The sequence below is a fragment of the Candoia aspera genome, chromosome 3 (genome assembly GCF_035149785.1).
Source record: "Candoia aspera isolate rCanAsp1 chromosome 3, rCanAsp1.hap2, whole genome shotgun sequence".
NCBI lineage: Eukaryota > Metazoa > Chordata > Lepidosauria > Squamata > Boidae > Candoia > Candoia aspera.
In genome coordinates this window covers 209,236,814-209,250,641 of record NC_086155.1, presented here as the reverse complement: position 1 = coordinate 209,250,641, position 13,828 = coordinate 209,236,814, and the positions used below count along the sequence as shown (strand labels likewise).

The following is a 13,828-nucleotide window of genomic DNA, read 5'->3' as shown; positions in this document are numbered from 1 at the left end:
GACCAGAGAATGCCAGAAAGAAACCGATCTTGGCACCGGCTGAATTTCCTGGGGCCAGAAGCCACTCCGGAAAGTCCCACTCTGAAAACCCAGGATGGCCCAGCACACGGGCGTCAGTGACCCCCTCAAGACCTCCCCCGGACCTGCAGAGGGCTCTCCGTCAGGTGGGGCACAGAGCGTTTGGAGAGCGAATGCAGCACATGAAAGGGGAGATCACTGCTGGGCGCGTGACCCCAGTTCCCAGCGCAGTTTGAACCCCTCTTCTGCCGCTTTGGGCTCTGACGCCTCAGTGGCCTTCGAAGGCAGCGCAGGAGCCCCCTTGCTACCGGAGCTGACGCGCTGAAGGCGCTGAGGGCCCGCGGACCGCGCCCCCTCCCTCTCGAGCACCCCCCATCAGCAGCCGCAGGCTCCGAGGCGAAGCGAGAGAGGAAACGGCTTGTGGAAGGGGAAGGCGCCGGCCGATACAAAGCGAAACACGGCAGCAGCTTCTGAGCGACACGGAGACCATCCTCGCCCCCATCACGTGCTCCTTCCCCGTCACCCGGAAAAGCAAACGCCTCCAGCCCAGAGCGGAGAGACCGGGAGGCCACCGGCAAGGGCAGCACCAGAAGGGGCGGGGCGGGGCAGCGGCGGGGGACGGACGGTGCCCAGCGCGCTCGGCCCTCTCTGGCTCTGGGGCCCGCGGCTCGAGAAGCCGGACCCCGACCCCGCCAGAGGCGCGCAAGGGCTCGGCCCCTTCCTCACCCGGCCAGGACGCCCTCGGGCGAGGCGCGACCCCTCGGGAGGTCGGGCGGGGCAAGGAAGCCCCCGAGGGGGCGCGCGGGGCGAGGACGCGGGCGGGGAACTGGTGGTCCTACCCCGGCGCTTCGGTTGGTCGGTCGGCGCCGCGGTCGGAGGCGGCAGGAGCAGGAGCGGCGCCCTCGCGGGAAACGCCCCCGGCCCGCTCGGCGGGGCGCAGGGAAGGGAAGGGCCTGGAGAGCGGAGCCGGCCGGGACCCCGGCCGCGCGGCTTCCAAGTAGGCCCAGCCCTCGGGTGCCTGCTCTGAGCCAGCCGCTCGGTCGCCAGCGGGCGGGAGCGGTACTCGCTGCCCTCGCCACGGGGCCGGAGGCGGCCTGCCAGCCCCAGCTGCCGGGAAGGGCAGGTGGCCGCGCGGTCGAGCCTCAGCCTCGGATAAACGAATTAACTGCGTTGCGGGAAGATGCGCGCGCCTCTCCTTCGGCCAAACAGAAAAAAGGGCCCGCCGGCACTCAGGGCGAGGCGACGACAGGGCCAACCACCTCGTTTAACCGGTGCCATTTAATCCAGCGCGTGACTGGTGCAGCTCCCCCCTCCCAGCCAGGCGAGAGAGACTCACGGGCAACCCTCGTGCACGTGCGAAGGATTCCGCTCGCTTAGCCTGACCCCGACCACGGATGGGAGACCACCAGGGAATCCCGGGCCGGCGCTGCGGCCGCAGCCCAGCCGCCCCTCCCCGAGGCCGGGGAAGGGGTGGAGCTTTTCTTCGCCGGCGAGGGGAGGGCCTCTTCAAGAGAGATCTCCGCGAGGCGGGTGCGCGCACGCGCGTTAGCGACGGGCTGCCCCTCTAAGTCAGCGGGGGCGGCGCCCCAAAGCCCTCGCTTCCCCAACGGGGCGCTCCTTCAGCGTTCTGACGCCCGCTCTCCCCGACCAGAGGCGCCCGCGGGCGGAGGGCCGGGCTTGCCTTTCGTAGCTCTGAGACTCCGGGGGGCGGGGCCGGGCGGGGCCTCCGCAGGTGAGGGCGTGGTCCTAAATACCCGGAAGCGCCGCTCGGCGCTGCTCCCGATCAGGTGAGCGCTGCGGCAGGGTCGAGGGAGGCAGGGGAGCCGGCGGGGCGGGGCGGGCGCGGGTCTGGGGCGGGGCGGTGGAGCCTCCCCGCAGACCCTTCCTCTGCCCCGGCCAGAGCCAGGCGGACGCTTCCCCTCCGGGCAGGAGCCGCAGCCCCCGCCCGCATCCGGGCGAAGGGGGTCGGGCGGGGTTGCCGCCGTGGCGCTTCGCTCCGGGTAGGCTGCTTTTGCTCCGGGGCGCCGCGCCTGGCTCCGAGGGCCCTCGGCAGGCACCGGCCGCCCTCCCCTCCCCTCCCCTCCCCTCCGGTCAGCCGTTTCTGTCCCTCCGCAGGATCGGCCCGCCGCGGCTGCGCTGCAGGAGAGACGCCGCGCGGAGCTCCGTCCATCCCGGTGGAGGATGAGCCAGGCGCCGGCCAGCCCCGTGGCACGTCGCCCGGGAGCCGGCGGGGGCCTGGAGCCGGCGGAGCGGCGCCCGCGCGGACTGTAGCGGGGCCCGGAGCGCGGCCGCCCGCCCGGATCCTCCTCCTCGCCGCTCCGGCTTCACACCGCGCCTCCCGCTCTTTGCTTTCCTAGAGAGTCGCGCCTGGGGATCGGCTGCCGAAATAGGGTCGCCCGGAGCCTCCCGCTTTGCCCAGTAAGACTCGGACCCGAGGGCGAGGACGATGCCTGAGTCGCGGGTGAAAAGTAAGTGCGACGCGGGGGCTACCCAGGGTCTTGGCCGCGTCCTAGAGGTCAGCGAGGGCTCTGGCCCGCCCAGAGGATGTTCCAGACCGCTGTGCTTTAGGTAATTGTGAGATGTGTGGACTTCAACTCCCAGAATTCCCAAACCAGCTTGCTGGGTGTTGAAGTCTGCAGGTGGTAAAGTTGCCAGGTTTGACAAACACTGACCTGGTATCTGCCTTTTTCACCTCCTGCCTGCCCTGAGGGCTGAACTCTCCTGGGCTAAAAATGCTGATGCCTCTCGCCCAGCTTTGGGCATCTGAACTGACATGAGTTTCTCTCTTTTTATTGAAGATTTTTACATAGGTAAAAAATAAACGTAAATATATGTAATGAAAACTTAGAAAGCAAGTAAAAGAAAAAGTACAGAAAGCAATTAAAGAAAAAGATAGTTAAAGAAGTGATTTCTGATTTTCTTTGCAGCACTTACAAACAGATTATTCCTTCTCCTTCTTTAAGGTTATGTTACAGAAATTCCTTCTATCCCAAATTTCAACCCTTTTTTTCAACCAGCAAATCCAGAAATTTCACTCTTTTCCTCTGTGCTGGTGTGTGTAAAAAGGGGCCTCACTGGGTCCTCTGCTGGCTTCACAGAATAAGCGGTGTGAATGCTGGGGGGCAGCAGATCACACCCTGGCCCACGGAGAGACCAATGGGGGGAGCCACGTTCCCAGTTTCCTGGAGTAGTCCTGTGCAGAGTGCCCATGCAGCTTTTAACTCTGTCTCTTGTGGAAGGAAAGGAGAATTGCCTCGTTTTGTCGGTCTCTCCTTCGATCGCATGTGGTAATAAAAATGCAAAGCTCCTTTTTCCCATTTCCTTGGGAGGTGAGGCAAGGAGGGACTGTAGTTCCCTGACTCTTGCCCACGTTCCCTCCAGGGCACCACAGAGTTGCTGCCCAAGTGGATGGCAAACCTGGCATGCCCCAAGCAGAGCAGCTTTCTGAACAGGGAACACAGGCAGGGTAAGGCAGGGTGCTCCCTTGGCTTACAGTGATAACTTGAGGAAGTGGAGAAGCCAAAGAAGGGTTCAGTTCCCAGGCAGATTTCTCCAAAGCTGAAGTGCGAGCTGAGGGATCAAGGCCAGCCCAACCCATGAATCTGTTTCAGCAAATTAAGGGGCCTAATAAAGCCTCCACTGAATGAGCTGTAGCATTGCCTAGCCCTGAACGCTTCTGCTAACTGAAATTTCTTACTAAACCTTTTCGTGTGGTTTTCAAATGAGGTTTCTCTTCCTCCATTTCCTTTTGCCGTTGCAGGAAATTTCCATCAGTTTTATTCTTAAAGTACCCACCCAGGTCTTTCTGTATTTAATGTAAGGGGGCAATTCATGTGAACGTCGACTAGGGTTGCTATAAAATTGCACGTGACTAGGTGTATGGAGCGTTTAGCTAAGGTTCTTATTTTATTCACTGGTTAATGTAAAATCATCTTGTTTCAGTCCTTTGAGTAATGCATGGAGAAACCCTCTAACCTGAAGCAGTGGGCTGTTCCTATAGCCCGTCTTCTCTCTCCCCATGGCAGGGTGTATTTCATGAGATTTATTTTATTTGGTTTAGGTGCTGATGGCCTAAATCTAAGATGACTTTGGGTGGCTCACAATTTAAAACAAACCACAATATGTGGAATAGAAGCATACAACATCAGCTTATGCCTGGACAACACACTGCAACCCCCCCCCCCAGAAAAAAAAACCTGTGGAGAGCCAGGGAGGCGGCCTTGAAGCGAATAATTCAGAAACCGCTATGTCAGCGAAGAGGACAGAAGCCATCTTTGCGCCCTGGGAGGGGAGACAGTGTTAGGGAGGGGCTTAGGCTGGTGCCTCCCTGGGGCAGACGAGGGTTGGGACACTGCCGAGAGCCTGTTGGAGTTGGGTGGCTATAATGACTTCAAACAAATTTAAGAGGGAGGAGGGAGCAGCACGGTCAGGTTGGCAAGATTTCTGTTGTTCTAGCCCATCTCAAAAATGAATAGTTCTGGTCTACCTCAAAGGGCTGGCGCTATTGCAAGGCTGGTGAGAACAGCCAGGTTTTTGAGGCCTTCCAGAGCACCATCTTGATTTCGAGGGAACCTCATTCCGGAGGGCGGGTGCCATGGCAGAGAAGTTGTGCTTTCTGCCATTGGTTAACTGAAGGGAGCCAGAGTGCGCCATCTCTACGAGGTTGTCAAGCAGAAACCACAGGAGGTGGGTGGTCCCTCAAATAATCTGATTTTTCTCTTTGCTCTTTCCAAAGTCTGTCTGTCTGTCTGTCTTTCTCCAATGAGCAGCGGGGTGGATTGAATAGCCTCTAGGGGCCCTTCCACTCTTGGGCTGTACTATCCGGAATCTCCCAACTTGATTAGTCAGAGAATGAATAAAACAAGGTACGCTGGAGAGATGATTCACGTTCAATAATGTCTAGCCAGGCTGATAGATTAGCGTGTGTGGAATAGAAAAGCACGGGGGATTAATCGCAAGTGCTCTTGTGGAGCCTGTTCTGAGTGGGGAGTGTTACTTGGGGTTAGGAAGCTCATTTGGCTTTGCGTTTTTAAATGTAGGAACAGAAGGAAGCGTGCCAGGTGGAACCAGGACCACCTCCACAGCTGAGCAAACCCCCTGGCAAAGCTGATATCTCACACGGGATCCAGTCTTTGTGACCTGCTTAGAAAGCGCCCCAGGAATTGTGAAGGCTGGACTGTGTCTCATTCCTTGCAAGGCATCCTCCTTGGGAGCCCCTTGATCACCCTGGAGTTTAGACGAACGCCTTTTTGGTATGACCCAGAAAGCCCCTGGCTGCAGAAGGCCCATTTGGGGCACTGTTAGGATGGTTTTGCTGCTTCCTGCCCTCGGTGGATTCTGCAGCGTGGTGAGGTGGTCCTTTGGAGTTGCAAGGAGCACCACCTGCTCTCTTAATGGGTCCTGTCTTGTCTCAGGCGCTGCCGAGGTCACAGAACGCGGATTGAAAACTTCCACCAGCTTTCTCTGGGCATGACGTGCTGCGTTCGCATTCCCCCTTGGCAGTTGTGCCATTTGCAGATTTTTCTGTGGTTGTAAAGGGTGAAGATTCAGGGTTTCTGTTATTGTTTGAGCTTTGAACTCCATGCGGAGCCTTCTGACAGCTTTCTGGCTGGATTCCTTCGTGCTGCAAATATTCTTGAACAACGTCTGTTTGCTGTGTTCGTTGTGCCACTATTAACCTTTTTCAAGGTGATCTGGGGCTGGGTTCTCTGGCCGATGGTGGTGACTTGGGGCTCCTTGGCGCAGCGGGCTCTTCCTCCTTTGCCTTGCATCTCTTGAATCTTGTCCGCCTGGCCAGCTTCAAAGGGCAGCCCCCTCCTTTTCACCTCTTTTCCTGCACTTACAGCTCTGAAGTCTTTGCCTCTTCAAATGCCAGCTTTAGCATAGTACCCTGCCCCCTCCTGCCTCTCCACTCCCCCCATCAAGACCCTAGTTTATTCTGCATCGGTCAGATCCCTCATCAAGAATTATGGGCTCCACTCCACCGAGACACCCAGATCCTTTCTGTCTGAACTTCTCACATCCCATACTCACATTTTTTATTTCTCTGACCAAAATGTAGGACTCTGTATTTGTCCCTGCTGAAATTTATCTTCCTGGTTTCTGCCCATGGTGCCAACTTGTCAAGTTCCTCTTCAATCTTGGTACTGCCCACTAAGGCAGTGTTTCTCAGCCTTGGGAACTTTAAGACGTGTGGACTTCAGCTCCCAGAATTCTCCAGCCAGCATAGATTCTTCTCCAGCATGGCTGGCTGGAGAATTCTGGGAGTTGAAGTCCACACGTCTTAAAGTTCCCAAGGCTGAGAAACACTGCTCTGAGGCATTTGGAGATGAGACAGATAGGGGGAATAGCAAATTCAATTATTGGATATTCTGACCCCTGAGCCAAGTAGTTTATAAATGTGTTGAACGGAGCCCTGGGACAGGCTGCCTGGCACTTCCCTCCAGCTTGGCACAGAGCCATCAACACACCCCCAGGTCTGGTGGTTCAACCAGCCCTGTATCCATGGAGGGGTCCCTGGCACTAAGAGCAGCTCCGTGGTGGAGCCCAGACAGCGGCCTCCCTTGGCCTGGGTGCGTCCAACAGGCTGGATGGCCAGCTGTGGGGGTGCTTCGAGCTGAGCTGGATTTCTGTGCTGAGCAGGGAGTTGCACCGGGGCGCTCGAGGGCAGCTTCCACCTCTAGGATTCATGGAATGCTGACCGTTGGTCTACTGGCTCTTCTGCCTCTCGTGCAAAGACAAAGCGGCTGATGTGTCCCTGAACATAACTACAGCCGGGAGGGCTGGTGACGGACTCCAAGGGCCCCCCGACTGCCCTGAGGACAGGCGAAGCAGAGTGCTTGATCTGGGGCGTCTCCTCCTCTGAAGCATGGAGGCTGAGTATTATGGGCTGGGGCTAAGAATGCGGCCTCGAGCGCCCCTCTGGTGTTCTTCTAGCGTCTCCTTGACCAACTGGCCTGGGTTGGGTTTCCTTGGCATTTTGATTTGGATGTGGTTGTTGGGACCCTCTTTTTCAGTGAACAGTTTAAACTGGCTTCCTGGGCCTCGGTAGCCCTCGGAGTGTTTCCCTCAGGGAAGCGGCTCCAGAGGGCCCTGAGGTTTGCGTTTATGGCGTAAAATCCGACCGGCTACCGTTCCGTATTGATCCAAATTTGTAGATGGCCAGATTGACCCGTGGACTTCCTTGAGATGTTTGGCCCGGGCAGGCTCGAGGGGGCAGCTGAAGCCAGGTGGCCATGAGAAAAGGGGGTACTGGGAGGATGGCGCAGCCCCTCTTCCTCTCTTTCAGGGCTGGCCGTGACGCTGATGGATGCCACGACCGACAAGGATCCTCTCGTCCAGGAGCAGATCTTCAGCGCCCTCTGCTGCTTGGGCAGGGCAGAGCCCGAGGAGGTCTTGAACGCCTGCAAGGAGTATCTGCGGCAGCATGAGAAGGTCAGGCGCCGGGCTGGGGCCAGCCCAGCGTTGGCCACAGTGGCAGTTTCCGTAGAGGAGCAATGGCGGTGGAGCCAAGTATTTCTGCCTGGATGGCTAGAGGGAGGGGAGGGGAGGGCCCTGTAATGGCTGGAAGGCCGCTCTGAAGGAAGGAGAGCATGCCTGGTGGGCGATGCTCTTGTGGCTTGAGGGGTTGGTGCCAGGTGCAAGCGGGTGTTGCCAAGGCGCTGCCCCCGCCACCGTCTCTTTTCCCTCTTTTCAGTTGGCCCATCAGTACAGGGCTGTCCTCCTGAGGGCCATGGAAGCTGTGGTGAAGAGCGGCCTGGCTCAGCTCGACAAAGGCACGGCCAAGATGGTCATCTTCTTGGCGTCCAGCGAGATGACCAAGTCCAAAGTAAGCCAGGGAGCCGCCTGGGGGCGCATAGTTGAGGGGCCAGGCTGTGCTTCCTCTGTTCACCCAGAGGCTGTGAGGAACTGTTTCTGCTGCCCGTGGGGGGTCAAGGGGCGTGGGGTCGCTTTTGGAGGAGACGGGCCCCCTGGCCTGGGCAGTTGCTGTGATCCTGCCTGTGCTGCTCCCATCGGCCTGGCCCAACGGCTGCTCTGTGATGCTGCCCGTGCCCGCCGGCCTGGAGAGAGGGCATGTGGGAATGGAGCACCGGGCTGAACCGCTTGCTCTCGGCTTGCTCCAGGAGGCTTTTCCGGAGTGGCAGCAGGCCGCCAGCAGCGTCCTGGTCGCGGTTGGGGGGCGCTTCATCAACCAGGTGATGGAGGAGGTGCTGACCAAGTTCCAGCCGGGGGTCTTGCCCCACTGTTTCGTTGTGCTGACCTTCGCCAACCTTTCGGTGGCCAACGGTAGGTGTGCCCTCTCTCCGGTTACTCATTCGCTTGGGAGGGGGACATGCGGCCTGGTGGGCAGGGGGCGGTTTGGGCAGCTGGTTGCCTTTCGACACAGCACCACCACTCCTTCGTCAGCCCCTCAAGCCGCTTTCTCCGCATCTGGCCGAAAATGGTGGCCGGGGGGCAGCTGTGAAGGAAGGCAAGTGCAGAGGCGGTCTGCAGCTGGCAGCCTGGCCCTCTGCCATGCATGCTGCCAGGCTCAGCATGGTGCTCCTTTGCAGAGGGCCCAGAGCATGCAGGGTCATGGTGCAGCTGGCCCAGGCTTTTACCTGCGGAGGGAAAGGCTTCCCACTGGGCTCTTCGAGCCTGGTTTTCCTGGACGTTTTACATTTTCAGCATTGCTCAATTTGTTGATTTGGGGGAATTTGAATCTTTTAAAAATTTATTGTGTTTGTGGGCTGCCTAGAGCTTTGAGGATGCAGTGATTTAGAGGTGTTGGAAATAAATAAAAAATGCATTTTGGAGAAATCTCAAACGGTGAAAAGTATCCACATAGCTTCAGGGTCCATAAAAATTCGTGACCTAGTGAGCTCTTTATGAAATCAATTTGTGTCCCTTCAAACTATCTTGCCAATTCAAAGGATACTTGAGTCCATAAAACACCTGAAGGCCCCAGTTGGAGCAGAGAGGAAGCTAAGCCGAGTGGGGGGACACTTTGATGGTTCTCTGCCCTTCTGACGGGAAGGTTGCCGATTCCCTGGGCAGCCCCTGCTCAGGGAGGGATGAGCAGAGGGCTTCAGTTTAAATCATCTCCCTCTTTCTCTCTTTCACCCCCACCCCAAAGTATTTGGGATGGTCCCTTTCCTCAATTCCATTCTGGGGACGATGCTGCCCATGCTGCCCATGGCTAAGCAGGACAACACGAAGTCCGTCTTCTGCTACGGTAGGATGGCATCCTCACCGGACTCCTCGCTTTCGTGGGACGCCCTGCGGGGGCTGTGGGTGCAGCAGGTGGGGCCGTTGCAATGAGCATGCGGCCCGTGGGTGCACTTTCCACCCGAGCCTTGAAGGAACGGGAAGAAGCAGAACCCCTTGTGCCCCACCCCCATCCTGGATTCTGTGGGGGAAGCAGCTGGCCTGCCATCCCTTCCGCAGCCCTGCAGTGCTTCAGCGAGAGCATCCTGGAGTACCTGGCCAACCTGGACAAGGCGCCAGATCCAACTGTGAGGCGGGACACCTTCTCCAGCGAAGTCTTCAGTGCCTATGAAGTCCTCTTCCACAGCTGGCTGCCGAGCCGGGAGACCAAGGTGTGACGAGCGGCGGAGGCAGGCTCCCTGGCGGCCGGGCTTGGGCTGAAGTTCAGCGCCAGTGGGGAGGGCTGCAGATTCCCCGTTCCTGGTCTGCGTGTGCTGGGAACATCTTTCCCAGGATTCTGATCAGGATATGGGGACAAAATGTGGGAATTGCAGGCTAGGTTTTTCCTCCTTGGCAGGTCCTTGAGAAGGGTACAAATGCAAAAAGAAAGCATATTCTACGGGTTGAAATGGGAAACGCTTTGGGCGAGTGTGGGGTTGGAGGCTGGTGGCTGAACGTGGTCAGAAGAGGGTTTGATGGAAGCCAGGTATCTCGAGAATAGCTGGACCATCAACAGCGAGCAGGGAGTTGGACTCGGGTGGGTGATGACCCCTTGGCTGTGGAAAGCGCTCATGGGCGAAGGCGGGAGGCGTCCTTGGGGTGGGGGAGGCCTGTCGGTCAGGGACACGAATGCTGGTGCGCTTTCATACGCAGACGACGCTGTTGCTGGCCGAGAACCTGTGCGTTTCGCAGCCGAAGTTCGCTCGGTTGTATGTATGAGAGGGATACGTATTGGAAGATTAACGTATCCAAGTCCGGGATGGTTGCGTTTGACAGAGAAGACGGAACGATTGCGAGTTAGATGTAAAGGGTGAAAAAGTACAGCAAGGATGGTTGGCAAGGCGTGAAAGGCAGGGAGAGGGAGGAGGAGCGGCATCGGTGTGAGCTGGTTCAAGCTCCATTTCCTTTTCTTGTCTGTCTTTCACTTCTTTGGCTCAGTCCCCCTGCCTCTTGCGCTTTGCATCGTCATTTTGCTCGCCCCCAAAGAGCAGTATGATGGATGCAGGCGTGCCAGTTGCCGGGGAAGCCCTGGGCAGGAGAGGCGTTCTTTGATGGACTGAGAAGAGCTGGGCAGGGTCTGAAAGGGGAAGGGGGTAAGGAGTGTAAGGATGGGGCGTGGCTCAATGAAGCATCCCAACTCTGCTGGATTTTGGAGTCCTGGCGGCCCTGCTTAGAGTCCTTTCTGGGGTTCCAGCTTTGTGAGGAATGACCTCTGAGTGGACCTTTCGAGTCCTGGACGACACTGTCTCGGCTGCACCTCTCCCTCCCGCGTACCTCAGTGGGCACAGAAGGAAGGGCCTGCCTGTTCAGCGGTTCCCCTCGCTGATGGCCCTCTCCAAGGCCAGGGGCCAGGGGCCACTCCACCGCCCTCTTGAGCTCTGCTCCCTCTGCGGTGGAGGCGGGCCCTGCTGCCTTCCCCTTGAGGGGATCGGGATGACCTCCCCGCCTGTCTCTGCAGCTGAGGCTTGCGGTCGTGGGGGCCCTGGGCCCCATGAGCCACCTGATGCCCAGTGAGAAGCTGGAGGAGCAGCTCCCCCGCCTCGTCCCCGGCATTCTGGCTCTGTACAGGAAGCCCGCAGAGGCCTACCACGTCTCCAAGGTATGCCGGCACACGGGGCGACGCCTGGTTGGGCTGGGGCATGGGCCGGGCGGAGGGTCTGAGCGTTGGGGGCCTTGGGCCTCGAGCAGCCTGTCCCCCATGTAGACCTTGCCGTCCCTTGCCTCCCCTGGGGAAATTCACTTCCTGGGCTGCATGGCACTTGCGGCTTTGGCTGCGGTGGCCTTCGGTCCCTGACTGGCATTAAGGGAGTTGCAGGGCGAAGTGTGCAAAGGCCCGTTTTCGGGGAGTAGCTGTTTGTGGGCTGCCTCCCTTCATCTGAGAGAGAGCAGCTCCGGGCGAGGGGTTGGGCGCCCAGTCCAGGCACAGCCAGGGTGGGTCCGTCCTCCAGCCAGTCCGCAGCACGGGCCGTCCTCGCTTGGAGGCAGCGGAGCCATCCTCCGCCACATTTGGAAGCCGGTACTACCAAGCCCATAAGGCTGCAACCGAGGCTTCTAAGGCGAGCACGGTTTACTTGATTCAGAAAATGTCCTGCAGGAGAAATTAGAATCTTGAAATCGGTTAAATCAAGTTCTGGAAGAAATTAGTGCAGGCAGAGGAAACATTTGGATGAGCAGCTGACAAGCCCAGCTCTCCTCCTACCCGGAGAAGCTGATGAGGCAGACTGCAGGTGTTGGGGACCTCATGTGGGCATGGAATAAGTGTGGGATACGCAGTTCCCAAGAGGGTGGGGGTAACTGTTGTTATGTGCTCCCTCGGACAGAGCCTGTGCCAGATCCTGGAAGCGTCGGTCAATATCGGTAGCCGGACTCTAGACACGCAGCTGGAAGTCCTCCTCGGGGCCCTCCACCTCCAGGTAGGGGGGCTGGCCAGACGAGCTGGCCCCGCCTGTCCCTCCCAGCCACGTTGTTGTGATGACACCAAGCTTGGTCGCAGGCTCCGAGCCTCCCCCATCCCTGACCCCTGTGGCAGAACATCTGGCATCCCAGGAGCTTCGCCAGGCCAGCCCCACAGGGCACAGTTGGTTCCTTACGACCAGGTGAAGCCGGTGCTCCTCTCCCCCACCCCTGTCTTATGTTCTCCTCTCCTCCGCCCCCCCTGGCAGCTCTGTGCCCCTCTGGACTCATCCATGCCTGTCCCACTGAAGAATCACAACGAGGTCCTTCGCTGCTTCATTGTCTTAGGTGAGAGAACCTCCCTCATGCAGGGGGGCGGGCTCATGCTGGTGGCCCGGAAGCTGGGGTCGCTAGTCCGGGGGCCGGGAACCCCAGTGGTCTTTCAGCAGGAGAGCTTCTCTACGCTCCAGTCTCATCCTCACAACTGGACGGGTGGACTTTGGTGGCCATTCTTGCTTGTAGGCTACCATCTTGGGGATCTGGGGTGGGGTTTGCTAGCCACACACATGATGTCCACCTCCTTCCGTTGAGGTGAGGGAGGGGTTTTCCTGGCCAGCCTTTTTCTCTGGGGGCTGTTCCGACTTCCTACCTGCCACGGATGTGTCTCTTGTGCTCCAAGGTGGCCAGACGGGCCTGTTTCCTCCTTTTCCCCTTGACTTTCTCAAGCGTGTTAAACGCTCCCTCCAGCCTTTGAGATGGGAGGGGCGGCTCTCTGTGGCCCCTTGGCAGCCATCCTCCTTGGGGCCTGCAGGAGGCCCTGCGTCAGAACTGGCAGGTGCGCAGGGGTGGCTGGCACGTCCAGCGTCTGGCTGTCTGCAAGGCCGTGGGTGTCTGGATGGGCTTGCGCCTCCCTGCTGCCAGCAGTGACCTTTGGGCGGCTTCCATCTCTTGCAGCCGCTTCATTCCCTGACCGCCTACTTGGATTTCTGCTTCCAAAGCTGGAGTCCGGCAACGAGAAGGCGCGGGTTGGAACACTGACCATCCTGCGGCAGATAATCAACAGTGCCCGTAAGTGGGGAGGGCGAGCCGGCTGCTAATTTGGGGCAGCAGAACCGTGGTGGGAGGGGTTGCATATCCACCTTGGAGGGCAGGAGGAAGGAAACGCTAGGCGAGGGTGGGTCTGGGCACCACTGCTCTGAAGACGTCCCCCCGACCTATGGGGCTCTCAGGCCTCAAGTGCGGAGCCCAGCCTGCCTGAGACCTGCCTCTTCCCTCTTTGGCCCTTGGTTGCCAGTGGGGCTGACAGGCCTCCTCACCCTCCTGCTAGCAGCCTGGCAAGGAGGAACAGGTTTCCCTTGGCAGCTCCTGCAGGGATCCCCTGGGGCTGCTAGAAGTGGGGAGTTGTGCTTCCGTCCCCTCAGGGGTCTGCGGCTGTAATGGTGTGTGGGAAAGACCTTGGGAGACAGGGTGAAGAAGAGATGCTGTCAAGGGAACAGTCAGATAAGAGACGGCATAGCCTGCAGCGGGAGTGTGGGCGAGGCTGGAGGCTCAGCAGGGGCCCTCCCTAGTTCCATGGGCTAGGGTGACGGCAGCAGAATCGTACTTTCGGGCTTGCAAGGTTCTGTTAATGTAGCGTTACAATAAGGTAGATTTAGTTCATCTGGTTGTGCTTCCAGTCTGGTCTACCTGGGAAGGCTGACAGTGGTGGGTGTTTTGCTCTTCAGGAAAATCCTACAGGAGGGTTCCTGGTACAGGAGGAGGCTCTGGCGGTGCCATGTTTTAGGGAAGGCCAGGCTCTGCTGGGAGTGGGTCTCCCTCAGAGAAAGTTGGCTGCCAAAGGAAGGAAGCATTGTGCGGGGAGGCTCCAGCAGGAGCTGGCTGGCAAGTGCTCGTGGCTGGCTCCCGAGTAGTTGCAATTGGACTTGCAAGGCTCGGTCTGGGGCTGGGCCAGGAGCTCCTGGTTTCCTTCCTCTGGGGTGGCCTTGGCTGTGGACCTGAGGCTCCCCCCTGC

General features: G+C 58.8%; 1 protein-coding gene across 4 annotated transcripts in view; it reads left to right on the top strand.

Annotated features, from left to right (window-relative positions):
- Positions 1–2,364: 2,364 nt before the first annotated feature.
- Positions 2,365–13,828, top strand: part of MROH1 (maestro heat like repeat family member 1) — a 37,841-nt gene continuing 26,377 nt past the window's right edge. For 2 of the 4 annotated variants that reach the window (XM_063299781.1, XM_063299780.1), the window contains exons 1-10: positions 2,366–2,486; positions 7,307–7,452; positions 7,715–7,846; positions 8,142–8,304; positions 9,134–9,232; positions 9,445–9,596; positions 10,883–11,023; positions 11,745–11,837; positions 12,087–12,165; positions 12,772–12,885. In XM_063299781.1, the coding sequence (XP_063155851.1) occupies positions 2,465–2,486; positions 7,307–7,452; positions 7,715–7,846; positions 8,142–8,304; positions 9,134–9,232; positions 9,445–9,596; positions 10,883–11,023; positions 11,745–11,837; positions 12,087–12,165; positions 12,772–12,885 (1,141 nt within the window). In that variant the 5' untranslated portion in view covers positions 2,366–2,464. Of the gene's footprint in view, positions 2,487–7,306; positions 7,453–7,714; positions 7,847–8,141; positions 8,305–9,133; positions 9,233–9,444; positions 9,597–10,882; positions 11,024–11,744; positions 11,838–12,086; positions 12,166–12,771; positions 12,886–13,828 lie in introns of all 4 variants that reach the window. The other 2 variants (XR_010067684.1, XM_063299783.1) reach the window with 2 other exon arrangements.